The sequence below is a fragment of the Poecile atricapillus genome, chromosome 25, assembly GCF_030490865.1.
Source record: "Poecile atricapillus isolate bPoeAtr1 chromosome 25, bPoeAtr1.hap1, whole genome shotgun sequence".
Lineage (NCBI taxonomy): Eukaryota > Metazoa > Chordata > Aves > Passeriformes > Paridae > Poecile > Poecile atricapillus.
The window spans coordinates 6,073,869-6,095,925 of record NC_081273.1 but is presented as its reverse complement, the minus strand read 5'-3'; the positions used below and the strand labels follow the sequence as shown (position 1 = coordinate 6,095,925).

Below are 22,057 nucleotides of genomic sequence, written 5' to 3'. Positions count from 1 at the left end.
ACGCAGGCACTTGTTTCCTCGAGGGAAATGTGTCCGTGCTGGGGCAGGGAGCAGAGGCTGGCTGTGCCATCCCTGCAGGCAGCAGGCAGCGCTCGGGCAGGGCAGGGAGATCCGGGGCTGCCTCACATTGGGAGGGTGATTGCTCCAAACCACCCTCCGGCGTGGCCTTTGGCTGCCGCTGGCTCCTGTCACAGCTCCCGCAGCCACCCCAGGGCACAGAGCTGCCAAACCCTCCCCGGAGCGGGCTCAGCCCAGAGCCACGGCACGGAAAAATAAACAGGCGGCATTTCTCTGGCACAGCTCGTAAAAGGCACTTCCTAAATCCCTCCGCAAACACGAGAGCGGCGCCCGGCGCTCCTGGAGGGTGGAATATCCGCACCCCGGGGCTCCGGCCCCTCTGGAGGGTGGAATATCCGCACCCCGGGGCTCCTGGAGGGTGGAATATCCGCACCCCGGGGCTCCTGGAGGGTGGAATATCCGCACCCCGGGGCTCCTGGAGGGTGGAATATCCGCGCCCCGGGGGTCCCCGTGGCCGCAGCGTGGCCCGGAGCTGTGACACAGCTGGCACACCCTGCACCCCGAGGTGGCACAGACCTGGCAAAAGGAGAGAGTTCTGTCTCTCCCCACGGGCTCTGCCGGCAGCCCCTCGGCCTCTGAGTGCGCCCCGGCCCCGCCAGGAAGCACTCGCACAGCCCGTCCGGACAGGTCTATTTACAGCAGGAGAGCCACAGACACGGGGCAAGGAGGTGTCCCCCAGCCAGCACGGCCAGCCGCTGGCACGGGCTGTGTCCCCCCGGTGTCACCACCGCGTCACCCCCGGCGCCAGGCGAGGGCAGGGTCACTTTGCAGGTGCTGTTTGCAGAGTTCGGGGGCAGCCACAGGTCCCTGGCTGCACGGACAGCCCAGAGAGGGGTGGGGGATTGGCTGTGCCATCGTGCCCTGGCAGCAGCCCGGGGCAGCGGGCCGTGCCAGCCGGAGAGGCACAGCCCAGGCGAGTGTCCATCCCGCTCTTAGTCGTTCTCGCTCTGCAAAGGACAGAGAGGAGCGCAGGGTGAGGTGCCAGGGGCTGGGCTGGGGGTACAGCCCCTCTCCAGGGCCACCCTGCCCAGGCACAGCCCTGCCACCTCACCTCCATTTTGCTGTAGATCCAGCTGAGGAGCTTTGTCACGCGTGTGTACACTCCGGGCTTGTTCTTCTGGCCACATCCTGTCCCCCAGCTCGTCACCCCGGCCACATACCAGCGGCCATCGTCCTCGCAGACCAGGGGCCCTCCGCTGTCACCCTGGCTCGGAGGAGCAGAGCGGTGAGGAGGGGAGGCAGGGGACGCCCCTCTGCGGGTACCCAAAATCGGGCAGCGCATCTCACCTGGCAGGCGTCCTTCCCTCCCTGCAGGTAGCCGGCGCACATCATGCGGGGGGTCAGGTAGCCCTCGTACACCTTGTCGCTGTTGCAGATCTTGTAGTCGATCAGCTTCACCTCAGCCTCCCGCAGCTTCGGGGACGTGTTATCTGCAAGGCAGGAAAAGCTGTGGGGCAGGGGGGGCCTCGTCATCCCCCAGCGCCCCCGGCCCCTCCGCAGCGAGGGAGGAAGCGGCTGTTTCTCATAGGTCTCATTTCTGCCGAGCCTCGCGGCTGGGAGGGCGATCCCCAGGGTTATCCCTGCGGGAAAGCCCTCGAGGGCCGCAGCAGGGCTGTGCTGGTGGGCAGGAGCTGCCCGCGGGGAGCCGCAGTCCTCCCTCACCTTCATTCTCCCTGGTCTTGCCGAAGCCGGTGATGAAGCAGGACCGGCCGGTCTGGAAGCGCTGGCCGTACATGGGCAGGCAGGCGGGGCGCACCTGGGCTGGAGGAGACGGGACGGGAGCCGGGCGAGGAGCGAGGGAGGAGTCACCGGGAGAGAAATGTCACAGGGAGGAGCGTGGGGCGCAGGAAAGGCTCTCCTCTCTGCACACCCCAGCACGGTCTCCCGGGCCCCGTGTGGGGCTGGTGGCACAGCTGAGCCCACGGCTGCGAGTGCCAGACCCTTCCTGGCCAAGGGACAAGCAATGTGGCCACAGCAGAGTTGGATGCTCCAGCCGGCAGCAGCCCCACGCACCCCATGGTTCCCGAGCAGCCTCTCGGTCCTGTCCATCTCCCTGTCCCCCAAACGCCACCCAGCCAAGGCCAGGTGAGCTGAGACACCTCACCTGAGAGTGTCAGGGGCCTGGAGAGCTTCATGAGGGCGATGTCGTAGTCGTCATGGTCGTCGCTGTAGTTGGAGTTGATGATGACCTGGGACACAGGGATGCCATCCATGGGCTGCTTCAGGTCCGACACCCCTCCGTACACCTTCCAGTCATCCAGGATCTTCATGCTGTTCCTGGCAGGGTGAGATGGGGCAGGAGGGAGTGAGAGCCGGGGTGTGGGGCCGGGCTGGGTGCCCAGGCTGGCAGCAGCACTCACATGAAGAAGCAGTGGGCAGCCGTGAGCACCCACTGAGCGTCGATGATGGTGCCACCGCAGATGTGGATGGGCCCGTACTGCACGCTGACCTGCCAGGGCCATTTGTTCACAGAGGTCTCCTTCCCACCGATGATCCGGCCAGAAATCCTCTGCCCACAGGCTGGAGGGGAGAGCAGGGCTGGGGGAAAGGCTCAGGGGGAAAGGGAGCATGGAGGGGGACACACACAGCATCCCCACCACCCACAGGAACCACACTTATTGCAGGGAATGCAATGCTGGTACTTTTCTACCACCCAGAAAATTTGCTGGAAGATGTCCCATTTGCCCAGGCCTGTGCTGAGAAGGGGGAAAAGTGTTCCCAAGCCTCTGGAAAGGGGGCCCACCCTCGGCTGTGTCCCGGCCAGCTCCTTACTTGTGCATCGCAGGGAGACGTACTTTCCCGTGAGACACTGGGAGCTGCAGGAGAGAGGAGGGACACCCAGGCTCAGCCCCATTCCTGTGGCACCGGGGCAGGGACAGGGCAGGAGGTGACCCTGGTACCTGTTGAGGCTCTGCTGGATGGTCTCTCGCTCATCAGTCACCGTGAGGCTCTTGCCAGAGACACGCAGGGGGATGTACTCGGTCTGTGACGCACTGGGAGGGGAGAGGACAGGCAGTGAGGGTCCCCCCATCCAGGCACTGACCCCTTGGTCCCTGCATTGTGCCCAGAGCAGCGCTGGACACGCCACCTTCCAGCAGGAAAACACAACAATGGGGGAAACAGCACAGCAGACCCTGCACTCAGCCAGGGCAGGGGTCTGGCAGGACCCCAGGACCCGAGCAGCACAACCCATCCTCCAGGAATTACTTCTGAAATCCCAGCTGCCGGCAGGTTTTCCTGGAGAAGGACTCGTCCCAGTCGCTGCTGCACACCGGCAGCCACTGGCTCTCTGTGCTGGAGTAGACGTGGAGCAAAGACTCCTCGGATGAGAAGCGCACTGTGGGATGGAGCAGGAGGGTCAGGGGTGCTCCCGGGGCTCCCCTCATTCCCACCATCCCAGCTCCCGGTGCCTCACCACAGCCCAGCTCGTCGCTCCTCTGGGAGCAGTCGACGACGCCGTCGCAGCGCACGGCGCTGTCCCTGCAGCTCTCTGCTGGTTCCTTGTACACGATGCCCGTCTGTGACCGCCAGAACATGACTGGAAGCAGGAGAACACCACGCTGAGGCCAGGGCTGGCCATGGGTGAAGGGCTGTGACCCACCTGGGCGGGTGTCTGGAGGTGTGCCAGGCACAGGAGTGTTCCCAGTCACCGGGTGTGAGTGTGAGGTGTGTTTGAGGCAAAGTGAGGAGCTGCTGGACAGAGGACTGGCCACTCTGACACCCCCCTGTGCTGCCCAGCTGCTGCAAACCCCTCTCCCTTCACCCACAGAAAATGCATTCAGCCTGTGAGTGCTTCAAGCCCACTGGCTGCAGAGTGGCAGCTGGATGTCACCAGGATTAAAGGGATTCCATCAGACCATGATTTGTCTTGGGGAGGGCAGCTGGGGATGCTGCTGGGTTCCCTGCTGTCCACCAGAGCAAGCCTCAAATGCTGCCACCGGCCCAGGCAGCAGATCTCCTTTTCTCCTTTCCCCAGCTCCTGTCTCTCCAGCAGATGTCAGGAACACTCAGGGAATGGGAAGAGCACACTCTCGGCCAGGAGTTTTCCTCTGGCACTTCCCAGTGTGGGTATCCCCAGGCTCTGCTGACCCCCATCTCCTCGGAGGTCCCCTCCAGGAGCCACGCCAGGCCAGGACCCCACTCACACAGCAGGATGAGGGCGACGAGCAGCACGATGAGGACGGAGACGCAGAAGATGAGCGCAAGCCGCCGCTGGCTCATGCAGGGAGATCTGAACATGGAGGATCCTGGCAGCAGGGCAGAGGCAGGGTCAGGGGGCAGCTGCCTCCTCGGGGCACCCAGACCCTGCTGCCCACCTCTGGGCTGTGGGAGAGCAGGGCCATGCACACCCCAGCCTGCCCTGTGGTCACTGTCCTGTCCCTTGCCCCCACACCCCTCACACCCCTGCAGCTGTCTGTGACATCCCTGCCTCCCTCCGTCCCTCCCCATGCTGAGAGGGACCAGGGGTCACCCTGGACCCCGTCCTTACGTGAGCTCTCACAGGCTGAGCAGGGGCTGGGGGCCGGGCCGGACTCGGGGCTGTAGGGTTTGAAGCTGATGCCCAGGACGTTCTCTCGAGGCTGCGGAGGTCGGGCACCGAAGATGCTGCTGACCTTGGAGACATGGAGGAGGCTGGGGGCGACACTGCTGGGCGAGGCAGTGCTCTGTGGGCAGAGGGGACTGTCACCAGCAGTGACTGCTGCCCACCAGAGTCCCCCAGCTGCCACCCTGCCAGCTGTGAAGGTGAGAGCAACACAGAGATGGAGCTGAGCTCCCCCAGCATCACAACGAGCCTGTTCCCCACAGAACCATGGAGAGTCACCACCCCAGTGCCTCTCTCTGTACCAGAACCTGAGCCATATCCCACCCAGGATGGCAAAAAAACTCATTGTCACTGGGTTTTCCCCTCCAGGTGCCTGAACTTCCCAAAGCCATCACTGTGAGCCGAGCAATCAGCCGGGTATTTGGCATCGTGACAGTCACGCTGTGGCCCAGTTCCACGGGGCCAGTGCCCCAATTTATGCATCTATCCTTAATTAGCCATTTGAAAAATACAGTGCAATTTCCAGCTGTCATTTAGTAATACTTAATAATCGGTGTTTTCCAAGCCCTGAAACGTCCTGCACCCTGGAATGCTGCTCTGCAGTTGTGTCACTCCTCATCCATGAATTCACAAAAGAATATGTATCTGTTTCCTTTCCTCAGAATACGCTCTTCCAAATGCTCCTTTGGTGACAGAAGCCAGAGCCTCTCATTTTCCTCCAGAGAGGAACAAATCCCAAAATAAATGCTGCTTCCTCTACCTTTTGTAGGATGGATGGGGCTTGGAGCAACCTGGTCCAGCGGAAGGTGTCCCTGCCCATGGAAGGGGGCTGGAACTGGGTGAGCTTTCAGTCCACTTCCATCCAAATCATTCTGGGATTCTGTCACAGCACTTCTGCAGGGGAGCCCCGGGGGAAGTGGAGCCACCGCCCTGCAGGGACCACTTACCACCCAGAGATGGGCTCTGACACATCCGTCTGCGAGCCTGGCTCTGATTTTTGGCCCCGCACTGCTGGAGATCGCCTTTCCCCATGCCCATAAACCATCCCTTTCCCCATGCCCATAAACCATCCCTTTCTCCATGCCCATAAACCATCCCTTTCCCCGCCCAAGCCAGCGAGGAGCGCTCGGGCTGGAGCGCAGCTCTGGAGGAGGGGGACACGCACAGGAGCTGCAGCTGGCGTTTCTCTCCCCTCGTTTCTCTCCCCCCGTGTTTCCTGCCGGGAAGCAGGAGCCCTAATGAGCAGGTGGCTGAGGCTGCTGCTTTGGGAAGGCGGCTGTGCCCTGGCTGGCGGTGACTTCCTGCCCATTACGGGTGAGTCACGGTCCCGGCGTGGCCGCGCGTCCCGCACACGGCCCGAGCCCCGCACCGGGGCCACACCTGCCCTGCCCTGCCCGGGCCTGCCGAGCTCATCCCGGCACAGACACAGCCCCCCGGGCTCCGGGAGCCTTCCCGGCCAGCACCGGCACGAACCTCCTCCCACCCCGCGGGAGTGCCACGGGCACCGCTAATGTCCCCCGGCCATGGGGAGCCTCCTCCCGGCTCGTGTGGAGATCCCCGGGCTCCTGCGCACGGGGAGGAGCGCAGAGAGGCACTTTGTGTTCCGCTGCATCGGCCCCGCTGTCACCCCCTCTCTGCCGGACAGCAGGAACGCGCTCCAGCTTTCCCTACACCCGGATTTCCCAGCCTTTCCTTCTCCCAAAGGTGCCGGGGAGCCCCGGAGGGCCCCTCAGTTTTCTCCTCGGGGCTGAGAGGGCTGGAGGATGCCCTGCAGTGCCCTCCCCTAATGAGCTGAGCGGTCCCAACACTGATGGGATTTCAGTTCTCACATCGTGGGGCACCCCTGGGTACCCTCAGTGCTCGCTGTTGGTGACAGCCAGAGCTGTGGCAGGTCCTGAGCAGAGCAGTGGGGATGCCAGGAACCTTTCCTGGGCAAAGAACTTCCCCTGCTTATGTAGGTTTTGTATGAAGGTTTTGTAAATACCCTTCTCCCCTGGCATTTGTGTGCTATCTCCACACATCTGATGTGTCACATCTCACCCTGCAGCAGCAGTAACCCTTTGCTTATCAGACCAGCAGAACTACAATCCTGCACAGGAGAAACCCCTGCATCACACACAGAAACCACAGCCAGCTTCCCCAGGGAGCCAGCAATGCTGGGTGCAGCAGCACTCCCACCTCCAGTGTGCAAATATATCAAATTAACACCAAAATGTGCCATAGGTCAGACTGCTCCTCAGCAGGAAGCACATGCCCTTTCTTACATGCAGGTGAACTTTCAGCTACTTATTTCCTTAAAAGTCTAAGTAATTCTGGAGGCCTGGCAGAGAAGGTAGCACCTTCCATGGGTAAGCAGTGTAGGGCCACTGCAGCAGAGAAAACAGTGGTGGTTTTGCAGAGATGTTTCTGTTGAGAGAAGTGCATGACCCCGGTGAACAAGTGATGGCTCCTGCCCACAAAACCTTTACTCATCCTTTGCTGGCTTTTGAGTAAAAGTCAGAGTCAGAGCCGTGCCCGGATCACACGTGCTGCTGCGGTTTGAGCCCTTTCCCCGATGGCCTCTCTGCAAATGCTGCACCAGCCACGAGAGAGATGCGTGCCAGAGGCAGCTGTGGGGAGAGGGGCACAGCCAGCCCCCGTCTGGGGCACCCATGGCTTCCACAGGACACCCAGGAGGGACACTGGGGACACTCAGGGACTCCTGGCCAGCTCTGCTCACCTTGCAGGCAGTGGACACTGCCTGTCTGCAACACGAGCCCTTTGCTAAACCTGTCAGGAGTGCAAGCAGCACCTCACTCCCTGTCCCTGCTCCGAGGCTTGGAGCAGAGCTGGGCAAGGCACCCAAACCAAGGACAGCAGCCCCGAGGTGCCCATCCCCTTTGCACCCTGGTGTGGAGGGAAGGCCCCCAAACCCACGGCAGCAGAGGACAATCACCGGGGGAAAGGTAACCCAGGCTGGGCTGGAGGCTCAGCTTGCAGGGAAACCAGCCAGCAGTCACCCGCAGTTTCGGAGTGGGAGGGAAAGCGGAAGCCAGGGAACACCTGGGTGTTGCAACCAGACCCAGGGCCCAGCCACGTCTTGGGGGAGCGGAAGGACACAGGAACTCCCAAAAATCCAGAGCATCAGGAGGAGAGAGAGCGAGGCAGCCTGGATTAAATTGGCTGGAAGGAGCTGCCTCAGATCCTCCTCCCCAGCTGAGCTCGGCACGGCTCCAGCTGCTCACAGCCCTGTGTCCAGCCTGGGAACTCCTTCACCTGCTTGTGAATTGTCCGTGCAGGGCAGCTCAGCCAGCACACAACGGAGACATTGTCCTCGCCAGGGACAAAGATGTCCCCAGCCTGTGAGAGCCCCTAGTCCCTCTGGGTGACAATGTCCTGCTCAAGTGCCACTGTTGAGTGGGGCCTACCTGGGAGGGGACAGAGCCCAGCACCAGAGCAGGGTCAGGACACTGCCAAGACCCTGATACCCACAGCAAAGTGAAATCCCAAAGCCAGCCAGCGTCACTGCAAGTGCAGGTGCCCGACTGTCGATGGAGCCAGCCCGATGTGGCCAGGACAGGTCATCCTGTGCCACTGTGAGCAGCCTTTGGCCACAGACCCAAAATGTTGCAGGGCTGTGTAACCACTGCTCACCTCACTCCACAGAGGGGCAAACAGAGGCCTGGAAAGACAAAGAGACGCTGCAGCCATTGCAGAGCCCGGGGAGGCTCCTGGCACTCCTGATTAAACTTGGCCTGTTTAACCCAAGTGACAATGCCAAGGTGGCCCGGTGGGGTTGTCCAGTATTGGCCAATTGCCTCTGCGTGTGGCCATCCCAGTTCCTGCCCCACTATCACCAAGATGCAGTGATGCCACCCTGCTTTGGGGCTGCCCAGAGCTGGGACCACTCTGCATCTCCTCAGAGCCAGCTGACATCCAACAGGAGCCCACAGCTCTGCCTCCCCCGGAGCCCCATCCACGCCGGCACCGCCGCCTTCGTTCCGGATGTCGCTGGCACGGCCGGCGCTGCTCGGCTCGGTAATTACTCGCTGCCTCGCCCGGTGCCCGGCTGGGATGGATGTTTTCCTCATGACAGGATGCTCAGCAAAGCCCCACATCCAGGGCTGAGCAGGTCCCAGTCAGCCCAGCCCAAAAAGGGCGCAGGAAAACTGCCCGGAGAGCAGGCGAGGGGAGCGGCGGGGCCGTGCCCACCACTGCAGTGCTGCTGGAAAGTGCCAGAGAGCTCGGGAATGTGCCAAGCAGCACCAGATCCCTCTGCCAGCACCAGCCGGTCCCCTCGGTTCGCAGCTCCGGCGTGGCAAAGCACCCGAGAGCCTCGACACCTCTGCCAGCACCGGGCAGCAGCAGGGATGCTGCCGGCTGCCCTCCCTCCAGGGAGGTGCCGGAGGCAGCAGCTCCTCAGGCAGCTCCCCCGGCTCCTGCTCCCTCCGGCTGCTCCGAAGGAACACCCGGAGAGCCGAGGGAGAGCCCGGTCCCTCCACCGAACCCCGAGGGGAGCGGGTCCATCGGAGCCGCCCGCACTTACCGGGGAGGTTTTGCCGTCCATGGGCCGGGGTCGGGGCTGGGCTGGGCTCAGAGCTGCGGCACGGCCATGCCAGCAGCGCGGTGCCGAGCAGGGGCCGGGCCAGGAGGTGTTTGGCGAGAGGGTTCGTACGTCAGTGCCAGCGCCAGAAGCAAACCTGTCGGACCTGCCGCCCGGCTCCGGCGCCGCCGGTTTCCCAACTGCTCCAGGCGCAGCCTGCAAAACACCTGCCCTGTGCCGGCCCAGGGATGCGGGGCAGGGCCAGCCGAGCGCCGAGAATCTGCAAGGTGAGACCTGGCCCCAGGGAACAGCAGCATCCCGGGGTTCCCCGCTGCCCTTCTGCCCACCCAAACCCCCCTTCCTCCCCTCTGTACCCACCACGCACTCACCCACAGCTCTCCTGCCCAGCCAAGCGCACAGGAGGGGATGGACAGACATGCCCAGCCCCAGGAGAACCTCTCTGGTGTGACCCAGAAGTCAAGAGTTCTCTGTTCCAAAGGAAATGAAATGCCATTTCCCTCTAGTTTCTTTAGAGGCCTTTTAATTCCTTTGCTAATGGAATGATGCTTCTTCCAGGAGCCTCCTGCCTCCCCTGCAGGCAAAAGCTGGGGGAAGCTGTGCTTAATCAAGAACTCGGGTAGAAACAGGTGAAAATACCTGGACTAAAGGAGAAGGGCCTAGTTTCATTCTGTGCTTTCTGATAGCCAGAGACATGACCCTCAGTGCCACACATTTCTCCTGGCATTATTCATAGTGTAAGTCCCTTATTCATCCAGCTCCCCACCCACACCTGCTCATCAGAAGGGCAGGAGACAAGCAGGGACATCCAAGCTTGGAGGAGCCCTGCTGCAAAGCTCCTTCCTTTTGAGGCTGGAAAGGCTGGGCTGGATCCCTCCAACCCCTCCTGCTCTCAGGATCCCAGCTCACAGAGGGGCTCTGAGCCAGCCCTCGCTCCACAGCGCACTCCTCGGTAGTTGTCACAGGCAGGAATGTTTTTTGGGGTTTTTTTGTTTGCTTCCTGTGCCTCTGCAGGCTCTGCAGGGGTGGCCAAGCTGCACCCCTGAGCCAGGCATGCCCTCCTCAGCTGCTGCATCTTCTTCAGAAAGGGATTCTCAGGAAACAGCTCCAGGAATTGTTCACAGCTACACCTACAGAGAGCAGGTTCCAGAGAACAGGGTGTGTGGCTTGAACCCAGCAGCCTGATGGTAAATGTCAGCATGAACACAGCTCCCGGGTGAAATCCTCACCTCTCCTGCTGGTAACGCTGCTGTGAGCCCTCCCTGCACCCTCCTGCCCTCCCAGCCATTAAACAGGAGCTAAAACACACAGCCAGAGCCGGCTCCACCAGCCCAGGAGAGCTGCTCTGACCTCCAGGCACGAGGGAATTGGGATGAGGATCACTCTGCTCCGCTCTGTCCTGCGGCAGGGCTGTGCAGAGCCAGCCCTCGGGCCCCATCCCTGCCCTGCTCGGTGCAGCATCACCTGTCTGACCCTGCTGTCACCCTGGGAAAGCTTCCTGGGGGACAGCAGGGAGGGAAATGCACAGACCCAGGCGCTCCTGGGCTGGGTTTCTCTGTGGTGTGTTCACAGGGAGGCATTTCAGGGTCAGCCACGTCACCCCCAGCTCACACTGTCCCCTCACCAGCCTCTCGTGTGGCACCTGGCAGTGCCCTCCCTGCAGAGCTCAGCTTCCAGCCCGAGTCCCACTCGCCATCCGAACATTCTGCAGAACTCTCGTTCCTCCTCAGCCTCTTTCATTTTCCTTTAAATTGCCAACCACTTCTCCCAAGGCTCTGAACTGCCTCACCCACAGGGCCAGCCCCTTTCCACAGAAAGCTTTTCCACAGAACTTCCACTTCCCTGTGTTTTGGTCCCGTTGCTTTTAATTGTCGTTGCCTTACACAAAACACAATCTCTGGCTTTTTGTGGGACTGGCTGTGCTTCATCTCAGGACTCCTCAGCTCTGATGTGACTTAGGGGCCAAGAGCAGAGTGGCAGGACATCAGCTGCTCTGCCCTGGATGGGAATAAACCCAGGGCAGGGAGGGGATGTGCTGCTGGTACTCCAGCCAGGCTGCAAGTTTGTGGAAGCCTTTGCCCTTTGTCAGAAAGGATAAGTCAATGAAAACAGGAGAAATCTCCCACTTCAGGCCTTTAAGATGGTTCTTCAAAGAAGAGCCTGCATGTTTGTGCCCACCTATATGCTCTCTGAGTCTGTTCAGAGCACTTTTGGTTTCTCTTCTTTTTATCTGCATCCTTTCCACTAATTCCCCAGTGGGAAATTCCTCTTTGTGTGGAAGATCACTCTTCATCATATGAGGACCCCAGGAAAGCCCTCAAGCAGGCTCTGAGGCGAAGCAGAGCACTCACACACAGTGTGCTGGGTGATGAATCAGCTGCCAGCATCACCAGACAGGCAGGACATCACTGCGGGGCCAGACCCCACAGCCATGGGGTCACAGGCACACCTGGGGGGCTACCAGAGCCCTGGGGACAGTGGCAGCCCCTGTGTGATGCTGGATTTCCAATGTCACCCCTGTGTGAGGGTGTTTGCAGGACACAGGACAGCCCAGAGCTTGTCACTCAGCCCCAGAAATGGAGAAAGGGGCACTGCAGGCTGAGGCAGGAGGCTGAGCCCAAAGGAAGGGAAAGCCAGAACCCCCCTGGGACTCCAGGGCTGGTTAGAACATGGCTGGATTCAGCTGCTGGCAGGACAGGACACTGTGCTGTGCTCAGGAAAACCCCTGGGACAGGTCACCCTCGGTGCTATCACTCACCTGTGCTGTGTTTTTAACATCTCCTTTAACAGCAAAGCAGCAAAGGCAGAAACATCACTCCTGTACTCGTAATTGCCTTTCTCAGCACGGCCCCGCTTTGCTCAGAAAAGCCCCCAGAATTCTTCCTTGTAAACTCTGTCGGAAAAGCCCAGCCCAGGCTGAGGCTTTGGCTGGGGGTGAGTGGGTGGACAGCGAAGAGAAGTGGAAGTGGCTGCTCAGTGACTTTCCTGGTGCAGCTCGAACGCCTCCGAGACGTCACTGAGCCAGCCCCTGGGGGAAAAACCGAGTGCTCGGCTCCTGCCGGGGCACAGCGCTCGCCCTGCTGCCACGGAGGATGCTGAGGGGCCATGGTCCCCTCTGCCACCGCCCTGGCGCTGTGCCTGGCACTGCTCCTCCCCTGCCCGACCCACGGTGAGTCTCTCGGGACGCTTTTCACCTCCCTGCTGGCTGGGGCTGAGCCTCACAGCTCCGGGTGGGTTCCTTGGGATGGGGTGAGATTGGAGCTGCAGCCTGGACACCTTCACTGGTGTCTCTGGAGCAGGGCACAGCCGGGGCTCCCTGCTCGGTGCTCGCCTTTCGCTGCTGGTTGGGAGCCCAAAGGCTCCAGCCCCGCTTGTCCCCAGTGGTGTGAGCACAAGGGGACACTGGGGACACAGCGCTGGGTGCTTGCCGGCAGGCAGCAGCTGCCCAGGAAGCCTGCAAGGGAAAGGTGGCAGATGTTGTCAGCGGGGCTTTTCTGCCAGGTGACAACACCGAGATCAGGCAGGAGGTGTGAAAAAGTCTGGTTTCACCCAGGCAGCAGATGAGCAAAACAGGAAAGCTGAGTCCAAACAGAGGCAGGGGATGAGGGATGCAAATACAGCTCCCTTTTGGGGCAGGAAAGCACCGAGCAGCCCCAGCTGAGCTGTCCCCAAAGAAAGAGGAAGGAAAACAGGGGGCTGAGCAAATCCTGGAAGTTGGAAGGAGAAATCTGGGCACAGGCTCGCATGTTTCGGGTGGTCAGCGCTGTTACGTCACCCATCACGGGTGATGCTGTCCTGGCCGGCCTGAGGCTGCAGTGGGGCTGGAGGGCCAGGGCTGTGCTCCCACCTGAGCTCCCCGTGTGCCCCACAGGTGAGAAGCTGCAGAAGCCCCAGGCCGTGCGCTTTGCTGCAGAGGTGGCGTGGCACCTGCTGAGGTGGGAGCCGGGGCACGGCTGCCCCAGCAATGCCAGCTACGACGTGGAGTATAAAGTGTGAGTAACAGCGAGGGGTAACATGAGCGCCCTGCCCTGCCTGGAGTCTGATTCCAGCTCTCTGCTCACCCCTGGTGCTTCTCCCCACAGCTATGGCTCAGTTGTCCCCTGGACAGCCATCCCAGAGTGTGGGAAGAGCTCGGAGCACTCCTGTGACCTCACCTACTACACGCTGGACCAGGAGCAGCGCTACTTCGCGCGGGTCAGGGCCGTGTCCGGGAACCTCACGTCCCCCTGGGAGAGGAGCAGCGCCTTCTCCCCACAGGAAGGTGGGTTGGGCTGTGCCTCCACCCTGTGCTGGAGTTGCTGGGGATGCTCAGGATGACAAACTGCCTGCAAAGAGCTGTGGGATGAGTGAGAGCAGGGATATTTCCCTCCACACCTCCCTGGAGAGCAGGTGGGCTGTGCAGGACGATGGGACAACCTGAGGATGGTGGGACAGTCACGGCTCAGTCTGGTGCTGCACAGGCTGAGAGCTGTGAACAGGAAACAGCCCTGACCTGCTGTTGTGACTGATTTGCTTCCAGCTGGCCTGCGCCTGGCGAGCCAGAGCCTCTCCGTGGTGGGCAACTCCATCCAGGTGCGGCTGCAGCTGCTCCTGCACCGCGGGAACATCACCGTGGAGTACACAGACTTCCAGAAGAAAATGACCCAGTACCACGTGTATGTCAGGAGGACACAGGACAACCACACGGTGAGAGGAGCTGCTGTTCTCGTGTTGTCCCCGTCTGTCCCACACGGTGCTGCTCAAGAACCAGATTGTTCAGGCATGGTCTTCTGTAGGAGTAAATGCTGACCTTTCTCACAGCCACAGCAGCACAGAGGGGTTTCTTTGTGTGCTTTATGGAGGAGGTTTCCAGCTCTTGTGGGGATTTTGGATCTAGCTGCTGTCATCATTATCGTGTCACACCCTGGGGACTTTCCCCCGGGGACAGCAGAGGAGGAGGAGGGAGGGAAGCAGGAGCTGGGGGCTCGCAGGTGCCAGCCCGTGTTGTTTGTTGCAGTTCACAGTGGTGAAGAGCAGCCCAGAGTTCACCCTGGGGGAGCTGCTGTGGCTCACAGAGTACTGCCTGAGCGTGGAGCCCGGCATGGCCAACAGGCCCGTGCCCACCACGCGCACCGACGAGCAGTGCGTCACCACCGGCCACAGGGACAGTAAGTGGGACCCAGGCAAGGGGGGAATCATGGCATGCCGACCCCCCCCAGCCTTCTGGCCCTGGGGGTGTGGGGGTCCACGCCAGGGCAGCCTCTCAGTGCTGTGTGCACTGAGGAGTCCCCTCTCCCCCCTCACCTGGTCACGTCCTCTCTTGCAGGGAGCGCAGAGCTTCTCCCGGGCATCCTCAGCTCCTCCTTCATCACCCTGTTTATGCTGGGCCTCCTGGGGGCTCTGCTGGCCTGTACCTATGTAAGGAAACCCGTGAGGACACCGTCAGTCCTGGTAAGGGACCCTTTGGGGCCAGAGCAAGGGTGCAGGCTTGGGGAGTGCTGGGAGAGGCAGGCAGGGATGGCAGGCATGCAGCACAGCTCACTCCCCTCTTTCTCTCTCTCCCAGAAGTCCTTCATGAAGCAGAGCTCGCTCTGGGTGGAGCAGGAGCCCCCATCCTCGGGCAGCCTGGATGCAGACCCCACGCAGCAGCTCTTCCTGTGCCAGAAGGAGCCCCGGCTGGACAGCAGCCCCGACAGCAGCACCAGCACAGCCCAGCTGCCCCTGGAGCAGGGCTGGAAGCTCCCAGCATGGCCCAAGGACCAGCTGTGCCTGCTGGGGCCCATGGGGAGCAGAGACAGCAGCGGCACCAGCACCGACAGCGGCATCTGCCTGCACATCCCCTCCTCCTCCTCCTCCTCCTCCTCCTCCTCCTCGTCCCTGAGCTGCTCCGCGGGCCCCGAGCCCCAGGGCTACAGGCAGCAGCTGCCCAAGGCTGAGGACAGCGGGGTGGGCTTGGAGAGCCCCTGCCCTGCTCCTGGCTGCTCCTCTGGCAGCAGGAATGCCAGCCCAGGGGAGCCCGGGCTCTGCCAGGAAGATGTGGAGTTCCGGGGGTACCTGCAGCAGTCCAAGGGCAGCAGGGAGCCAGAGCAGGCCCCGGGCAAGGCAGTGCCCCTCTCGGGCTGTGCAGGGTCCGTGCAGGGCCTGGGCAGCACCGACACCGTGCTGGACGTGGAGTGCTCCGAGCTGGCTGTGTCCAAAGGGTACCTGAAGCAGCCCTTGCCCGAGCATCCCCTCACACAGGACCTCGCTCCACGGGGAGCCCCTGCCTGGGATTTCTCCAGCCAGGCGGGGCCCCAAGCCCCCACTCTGCTGAGCTGGGCAGCTCCAGGTGCTCCACTGACCTCCAAAGCCAGTCCTGATCTGAAAACTCCCTTCAACCTGAACATCTTCAACAACACTGCCTTCCTGGGGACTGCCGCTGTGTCCAGCCTCAGCTCCAGCTGGATCACACTGCCCATCACGCCCCTGAGCTGGCTCAGCAGGGACAGCAAGGACAGCTGCCTGTGACCCATCCCCTGGGGACCACAGCCCTGTGCTCTGACCCAACTACCTCGTGTGCCACTGGATAAGCTACCCCCGACCCCTGAATGTTCACAGTGCCAGGCCCAGCACGGCCCAGGAGCACCAGCTCAGCCACTGGTGGGGCTGCTTTGGCCCCAGTGCTGCTGTGGGCACCCCCAGTGATCCCTCCAGCCAGTCCAACAGGGATACACAGCGGGCACCTCTGCCTTGTCTGCCCTCCTCAGCAGCCCAGCATGGGCTCAGGGCCATCCTCAGGGCCTGGGGCAGTCCTGTGCTTTCACTTCCCCCTTTCCTGGGCCAGCTGGGCTCCTCCTGCTGATGCCCACACTTGTGATGCCCTCCCAACCTTTCACAACACAGAGGCCGAAAGCAGACGTCAGCCTGACATCAGCACCCTGCAGCACGGGGCTGCTGCCCTGCCTGACCCCACAGGGATGGACCAAGAGACTTTCCTGACCCTGCAGAGACCCTTCAGCATCCAGCCCCTGTGGGAGAGCCCCAGCACAGGATATGGGATGCACCTACGAGCCCAGCGTGGCAGTCCTACCCACACTATGGTCTGTCTACAGACATTATTTATTAAATTTCATTTGTAAATACAGAAAAAACTTGCTGTTATTTATTTGGTCCATTTGTTCATCCTCTCCTAAGGCCAAGCTGAGCTTTCTGTTTCTGGATTTGGACATTCCCCATCAGCAGGAGGCAGTTTGCCTCACGTGGTGAGGAGCATTTCCATGTCACAGCTGGGAAAAGGGAGAACCAAGCCAGCTCTCCAAGAGCTCCTCACACACCTGAGTTCCTGGGTGGTTGTCCCTGGGAGATTTGTGGGAACAATCACCAGAGGAGCAGCAGGGAAAAGGGGCTGGGCCGATCACAGTGATTCCACAGGGATGCACATCCCATGGGACATCACCAGGGAAGGACAGGAGCAGAACAAGTCAAACCCAGGGGTGGAGGAAAGACAGCAGTCAGGGCTCTGCTCAGCAACGTGGTGTTCTGTCATGGGCTGGGCTCGATCACCTCAGAGATCTTTTCCAAACAAACTGATTCTGTGATGCTGTGAACAGTTGTCATCAGAATGGAAACAGGATGAGACTGAACAGCTCAGCCTGGGTCATCTGGGTCACAGGGAAGTTTTTCCAAAAGGCACTTCATTTCTGGGAACCTTCATGGTGGGAAGTAAAACTGCTGGCAAAAACCCTCCTTGGGAAATGTGGTTTTCAGGTGAACGGTTTTTGGTTTTATTTTCAGTTTTTTCAGTGCAGGCAGGAGAAGGGGGCTGATCCTTGCTGTGTTTCCTTCTCTTCCATCTCCCGTGGCACTGCTCACGTTTGAGATCCATCCCTGCAGCCCACAGGGATGTGGAGGGCACTGGGATCCTCCTCCTGCCCCTCCACTGGCCCCATCTCTTCTGCCTCTGTGTGTTTTGGGGGTTAGAGCTTCTTGTTTTCTTCTTCATTTTTTTCAACTTCCTCTGGAAAACGGAGTCGTCAAAAACACGGCTTTTTTTGTTGTTCTTTTAAACGCCGCTGACGTCAGGCCCCTGGCTGGATCCTGCGTCATGCAGGGCTCTGCTGGATCCTGCTCATCACAGAGGGCTCCCAGGCCCCAGGAGGGGGCATTTCCCCCTCGCCATGAGCAGTCAGAGATCTCCTTTCAGCCAGGAGAAAGCCACAGACCACAGGGTTTAGCTTTGATAGCCGAGAGCACAGATGGTCCCTCTGACTCTCTGGAAATCCCACTCTATCCTCACTGGTTTCCCTACAACCACGTGGCTCTCTCGAGTTTTCCTTTGTTCTTCTTCTGGGAGAAACTTGCAAAGAGATGGTCCCAATGCCCCCCGTGCCTCACCAGCCCCCGCTGGCCAAGCAGGGCCCCTCTCCCTGGCCACAGGCCCCCCTGTGCACCCCTGGCTGCAGAGAGCCAGGGAGAACTGCAGATGGAGGAGATGCCCAGGGAATTCATGGAGTTTCCCTCTCTGGAGACATTCCAAACCCACCTGGCTGCGTTCCTGTGTCCCCTGCTCCAGGTGACCTTGGGTAAGGTTGGCCCAGATGGTCTGCAGAGGTCCCAGCGATTCTGTTATTCTGTGAAGCTTTTTTAGCAACAGAAACTGCACCATTGCCATTTCAGTTGAAATCCAACCAATTCAGGAGATGTTTCTTGCAGAAGTGAAAACACAGGAATCCTCCCCGGCTGGTTTTGGTTGCTTTTTCTGTTGGTGCCAGGCTGTGAGTGAGAGAGGCAGAGAGAGGAAGAGCTGCAAGAGCTTTTCCCCATCCCTCTGTCCCTGGCCACACGTCCCATCCCAGGGACAGCAAGGAAGGAAATACAAACCAAAGCCTGTGTGGGGAGAAACCAAAACCAGAGCTCAGGGAAAGCCTCTGAAGCCCCAGAGCCACAGGCAGGACTTTTGCTGGAAAACCCTGGGACTGTCCTGAGGAAAGCCGTGATGCCCAGGGGCTACAGGCAGCACGGAGGCTTTGGGGCACAGCACGGGGGGGCAGAGGGGGACAAGAGGATGTCCTGGCTGCTCACCAGCCCAGCTCTCACCTCATGGCCCCTGGTTGTGGAAGGGCTCGTAGCCGGAAGTTCCCAGTGAGCCACTGATGCTGAATGGTGGCACCAGCTCCAGTGCCACCGACCCCAGCCCACTGCAGGGAAAGCAGAGAGGTCACCAAGCTGCCCAGCCCCTGCCAGCCCCTGCCAACAGCAGAACTGGGTGGATTTGGGACTGGGGAGCAGGGGGTGACACCTTGGCACTGCACAAAGGGAGCCCTCCTGCCCCTGGTCCCCCCAGGGCATCACTCACCGTGAGTGGTAGAGGTTGAAGACAAAGTCGGGCCCTGGGGTGGCAGGAGGAAGAGGAGAGAGAGGTGTCAGAGCCATGTGTTGCCATGAACCCACCTTTGCTTTGCCGTGAATCTGCGTGGCAGGATGGGGACAGGCAGGACAGGCAGCAGGACACCACCAGGACATCACTGTGCATCCCCCTCCTCACCTCAGGGGGTTCCCAGCTTGGCCAAGAGCCCCCCAACCCTATCTCCCACCTTCCCCACACCCCAATCCCTGCAGTCCCGTGCTCTGAGCCCCTCTCCCCCTGTCCCCTGTCCCCTGTCCCCTGCCCGTACTCACGGAGCCGGGAGTGGCCCCTCCGGTACCACCGGATGCAGCTGTAGCCAAAACTCGCCAGGATCATCAGGGCCAGCCCGATGGCCAGGACAACCCCGATCACCTTGATGGGCTCTTGTCCTGGAAAGCAGAGCGAGGAGGGGCTCTGCAGACAGACCCGTCTGGGAGGGTTGGGGTCCTGGGTGTCCCCTGCAGGGGACAGGACACCTGGGAGCTGGGGTACAGCTCGCCAGTGCTGTCCCCACGGCAGGCAGGGCTGCCAGGGCTGGGCACGGAGATCCTTGCGGCCCCCAAAGCCGCATGACGGAGAGCACCGCTGTCCCCAGGTGAGCTGGCAGGTGGGACGGTCACTGGGAAGGGGGGTGGCCACCCTGACCGTGCTCTACCTTAACTCCTGGTCCCGCTCACGCCCTCGTGGGGTGATGCTCCTTTCCTGGTGGCGCTAGAGCCATTTCTGGGCTGGCAGTTCCCTCTAGAGGATGCTTTTGTCAGGACGAGCAGCTCGAGGGACACGGGGACACGGACGGGGCAGCGCGGGACCTCTGCGGGCTGGGCACCGCTCCATCCCTCCCCTCCGTGCCGCAGGCTCTGGCAAAACCCAGCCCCAATGGATATTTCCGGGATGGTCAGGACACCGAGGTGCCCCGCACCGCCGCTGAGCATCGGTTCCTGTGCTGAGAGCTGTGCCGGGGCCGTGCCGGGAGGGCACGGGGGCTTTGGGCACTGCCCCGCAGCACGGCCAGCGCCGGGCACAGGGACCGGATTCGATGCGGCACCGGGAGCGAGGAGACAGCGGAAAGGGATGACCTAAGAGCAGCTAAATTTAGGCAGATGCCAGCGGAGTGAGAACATTTCCCCTGTGGTCACGGTGTTTACACCGTGAGCAAGGTCCCAGGGCGTCCTGCAGCGCTCGCTCCACCTGGTGGGATGCGCAAAGAGCCGGGGGCCGCCGAGCATCGCAGGGGAGCGGAACCAGCCCTGCCTCCCTCTCCCTTATACCCAGCCCTCCCGGCAGGGTTCAGCGAGGGGCAGGGGCGAGCTGCAGCCCCGGGACCCCCGGTGTGGGCGAGCTCGGGGAGCTGCAGCAGCCGTGAGTCACGGCAGGAGCTGCGGGGCAGGAGGAGCAGCCTCCCTGAATCAGCCGGCTGCCGAAACTGCCCCGTCCCCACGCCCGCTGCCCGTGGGAGGGTGACGGCGCCGTGCCCAGGCCCTGCCCCGTGCCGTGTGTGGGAGGCATCCCTGCCCTGGCACCCTCGGGAGCAGGATCCCCGCATCCCAGGGGATGGTTCTGAGCAGCGCTGCTCACAGAGCCGCAGCAGCGGTGAGCCCCAGCCCCAGCTGGCGGGGCAGAGGGGAGGAAGGTCACCAAAGTGCTGCCTGTGCTGTGAACACCCCACCTCTGCCCCGTGAGGGGGGAAAAGGCCACCACTCACCTGTCCGGGGGTCCATGTCCCGCTGTTGTGCCACGGGAGCTGCCCCCGGTTATCCCGGGCTGGAGGCTGCTGCTGCAGAGCCCTGTCTGTGCTGGAGCCTGGCACGTCCTGCCTGTCCCCTCGTCTCCTGGTGACACTGCAGCGAGGCTGGGCACCAGTCCTGGCCCACTGGTCCAACTGGTTGGAGGGAGAAAGCGGAAGAGCTGCGGCAGACACGACAGACGGCACATCGCCGTGCCCAGCCCGCCTGCGTGGGCAGCTCTGCCCTCCCGCTGCTGGAAGAGGCTGATCTGGGAGTCCCGGGAGCCCGAGGAGCAGGGACACTCGGGACACGGGTGTGTGCAGCCCTGGCAAGGTGCCCGAGTGGCCGTGTCCTCCCATTGCCACCTCCTGGCAAAGACCAGCAGCCAGGAATGTGGCGCAGGCTTGGGGACTCAGGCAGGACCCCAGAGGACAGGGAAGGACAGGGGTGACTGTCCCCAGCTGCCCCCAGTCAGATGTCCCAGAAGGATGCACTTACAGCTCTATTTGATCATCTTCTCCAAGCCCCAAACCAGAGCGTCACTTGGGACTCAGCTCCTGTTTGTAGAGAGGGGGAAATCCACCTCCTGTGGCTGCGGGGAAAAGTGACAAACAGGTATCACCCTTAACAGCTGGAAACCGGGCATCCGGGGCAAAACTCCTCCCTGCTCCGCGCTGCTTTCCCAGGCACAGCCTCCGACCCTGCCGTGCCCCACATCAGTGGGTGGCCAGGGCAGGAGCCAAGCCCTGAGCAGCCCTGCCCAGGGCGAGCAGCTCGGAGCCAAGAGCAGGGGCGATGTCGGGGGCCTGCGGGGCTGCAGAGCCAGCAGAACACAGAGGGGACAATGGGAACTGCAGTTCCCCAGTGCCTGGGACCGCTCGATGTCCGTGTGGCTCAGGGATGCTGGTGGTCACTCAGAGGCCTGGCTCAGCCCGGCCTGACCTGTGCCTGACCCCAGTGGATGCTCGGAAACCTGTGTCACGCCAGGCTCTGGGAGCAGGGAAGGGTGACTGGCTGCAAACGAAGCTGCACTCCAGGAAGCAAAGCCCCGGAGGCGCGGGGCTGTGACAGAACATCTGCAGACCTGAGCTGCTTCCTCAGAGCCTTCGGATCCTCAGAGGAGGAAGAGCTGCTCCTGTCGTGCAGCACGTCCTTCCATGGCAGCAGGGCTGGCTCTGGCATGCTCCGGGGAGGCTGCCAGGACATGCCAGGTGCACCAGGGACCCAGCTCCCCCTGCTGCAGCCCAAAACATCGCTCAAGCCGAAATCTGCCACAGTAGCACAGGCAGCCTCTGGCTGGACCCTACATCCCACATTCTGTGGGCATCACATGGAGCACGAGGGCTGAGGACACAGCCAGACAAGGTCCCCACACCCCCAAGGGGGCTGGATCCCCAGTGTGAGTGTGGGGAGGGTGCCCCTTACCTGCAGAGCCACAGGTGGATCCCTGGCCAGGCTGTGGGAGCGGGCAGGATCCCTGCTGGCAGGGCTGAGCTGCCACAAGGATGGCACAGCTCCCTGAGGAGTTTCAGGCCGTGGGTGCTCCACAGTCTGGCAGCAGCAGGACCGTTGGGAAAGCTGGATTTCCACAGGAGAAGGGGGTAATTAGCTGCTCGGCACATCCTGCACACCCAGCACCTCCAGCACGAGTGTACAGAGGGCAGCCAGCAGCGTCCCTGACCCCAGCCCGCTCCCTGGGCCATCCTCACCCCGCTGGGGCACTGGCTCCTGCACACCTCAGCCTTCCTCCCATCCTGCCAGACTAAGGCAAACCCTCCCGGAGGGATCTGTTATTCCTGGATAATCAC

At 61.6% G+C, this 22,057-nt stretch overlaps 3 protein-coding genes across 5 annotated transcripts; 1 reads left to right on the top strand and 2 right to left on the bottom strand.

The window, feature by feature from the left end:
* Positions 1 to 219: 219 nt before the first annotated feature.
* Positions 220 to 9,335, bottom strand: TMPRSS13 (transmembrane serine protease 13). Of its 2 annotated transcripts, none has more exons than XM_058856991.1 (13): positions 9,147 to 9,335; positions 4,568 to 4,742; positions 4,224 to 4,325; positions 3,494 to 3,616; positions 3,286 to 3,415; positions 2,979 to 3,071; positions 2,851 to 2,894; positions 2,439 to 2,598; positions 2,183 to 2,355; positions 1,741 to 1,839; positions 1,366 to 1,508; positions 1,130 to 1,282; positions 220 to 1,025 (listed from the first exon to the last, which is right to left on the bottom strand). In XM_058856991.1, exons 1-13 carry the CDS (start codon positions 9,165 to 9,167, stop codon positions 1,011 to 1,013), a joined length of 1,431 nt encoding a protein of 476 aa, XP_058712974.1. In that variant the 5' UTR covers positions 9,168 to 9,335; the 3' UTR covers positions 220 to 1,010. The 2 variants fall into 2 exon arrangements, with proteins under 2 accessions (XP_058712974.1, XP_058712975.1); XM_058856992.1 differs by having other exon boundaries at positions 4,568 to 4,691.
* A 2,861-nt stretch (positions 9,336 to 12,196) lies between these two features.
* On the top strand, positions 12,197 to 17,993 carry IL10RA (interleukin 10 receptor subunit alpha). 2 transcript variants are annotated; one of them, XM_058857140.1, is made up of 7 exons: positions 12,197 to 12,330; positions 13,033 to 13,153; positions 13,244 to 13,422; positions 13,681 to 13,847; positions 14,158 to 14,308; positions 14,467 to 14,591; positions 14,706 to 17,993. In XM_058857140.1, the coding sequence occupies exons 1-7, from the start codon at positions 12,267 to 12,269 to the stop codon at positions 15,645 to 15,647; spliced, it is 1,749 nt and encodes a 582-aa protein (XP_058713123.1). In that variant the 5' UTR covers positions 12,197 to 12,266; the 3' UTR covers positions 15,648 to 17,993. The 2 variants fall into 2 exon arrangements, with proteins under 2 accessions (XP_058713123.1, XP_058713122.1); XM_058857139.1 differs by lacking the exon at positions 12,197 to 12,330 and having other exon boundaries at positions 12,721 to 13,153.
* A 218-nt stretch (positions 17,994 to 18,211) lies between these two features.
* Positions 18,212 to 21,431, bottom strand: LOC131588207 (uncharacterized). Its single transcript, XM_058856852.1, has 4 exons — positions 21,334 to 21,431; positions 20,228 to 20,617; positions 18,475 to 18,508; positions 18,212 to 18,316 (listed from the first exon to the last, which is right to left on the bottom strand). The coding sequence occupies exons 1-4, from the start codon at positions 21,429 to 21,431 to the stop codon at positions 18,212 to 18,214; spliced, it is 627 nt and encodes a 208-aa protein (XP_058712835.1).
* Positions 21,432 to 22,057: the final 626 nt, after the last annotated feature.

Excerpts from the sequence above, each read along its gene's own strand:
- IL10RA (XM_058857139.1), top strand. The coding sequence starts at position 12,906 with ATGTTTCGGGTGGTCAGCGCTGTTACGTCACCCATCACGGGTGATGCT. Across the intron at positions 13,154-13,243 it reads TACGACGTGGAGTATAAAGT|CTATGGCTCAGTTGTCCCCT; the intron begins GTGAGTAACAGC and ends TTCTCCCCACAG. Across the intron at positions 14,309-14,466 it reads CACCACCGGCCACAGGGACA|GGAGCGCAGAGCTTCTCCCG; the intron begins GTAAGTGGGACC and ends CCTCTCTTGCAG.
- TMPRSS13 (XM_058856991.1), bottom strand. The coding sequence starts at position 9,167 with ATGGACGGCAAAACCTCCCCG. Across the intron at positions 2,356-2,438 it reads GCTGCCCACTGCTTCTTCAT|GAACAGCATGAAGATCCTGG; the intron begins GTGAGTGCTGCT and ends TCACCCTGCCAG. Across the intron at positions 1,509-1,740 it reads CAAGACCAGGGAGAATGAAG|ATAACACGTCCCCGAAGCTG; the intron begins GTGAGGGAGGAC and ends CCTGCCTTGCAG.
- LOC131588207 (XM_058856852.1), bottom strand. The coding sequence starts at position 21,431 with ATGCCAGAGCCAGCCCTGCTGCCATGGAAGGACGTGCTGCACGACAGG. Across the intron at positions 20,618-21,333 it reads GCTCTGAGGAAGCAGCTCAG|GAGGTGGCAATGGGAGGACA; the intron begins GTCTGCAGATGT and ends GGTCTTTGCCAG. Across the intron at positions 18,317-18,474 it reads TTCAACCTCTACCACTCACG|TGGGCTGGGGTCGGTGGCAC; the intron begins GTGAGTGATGCC and ends CTTTCCCTGCAG.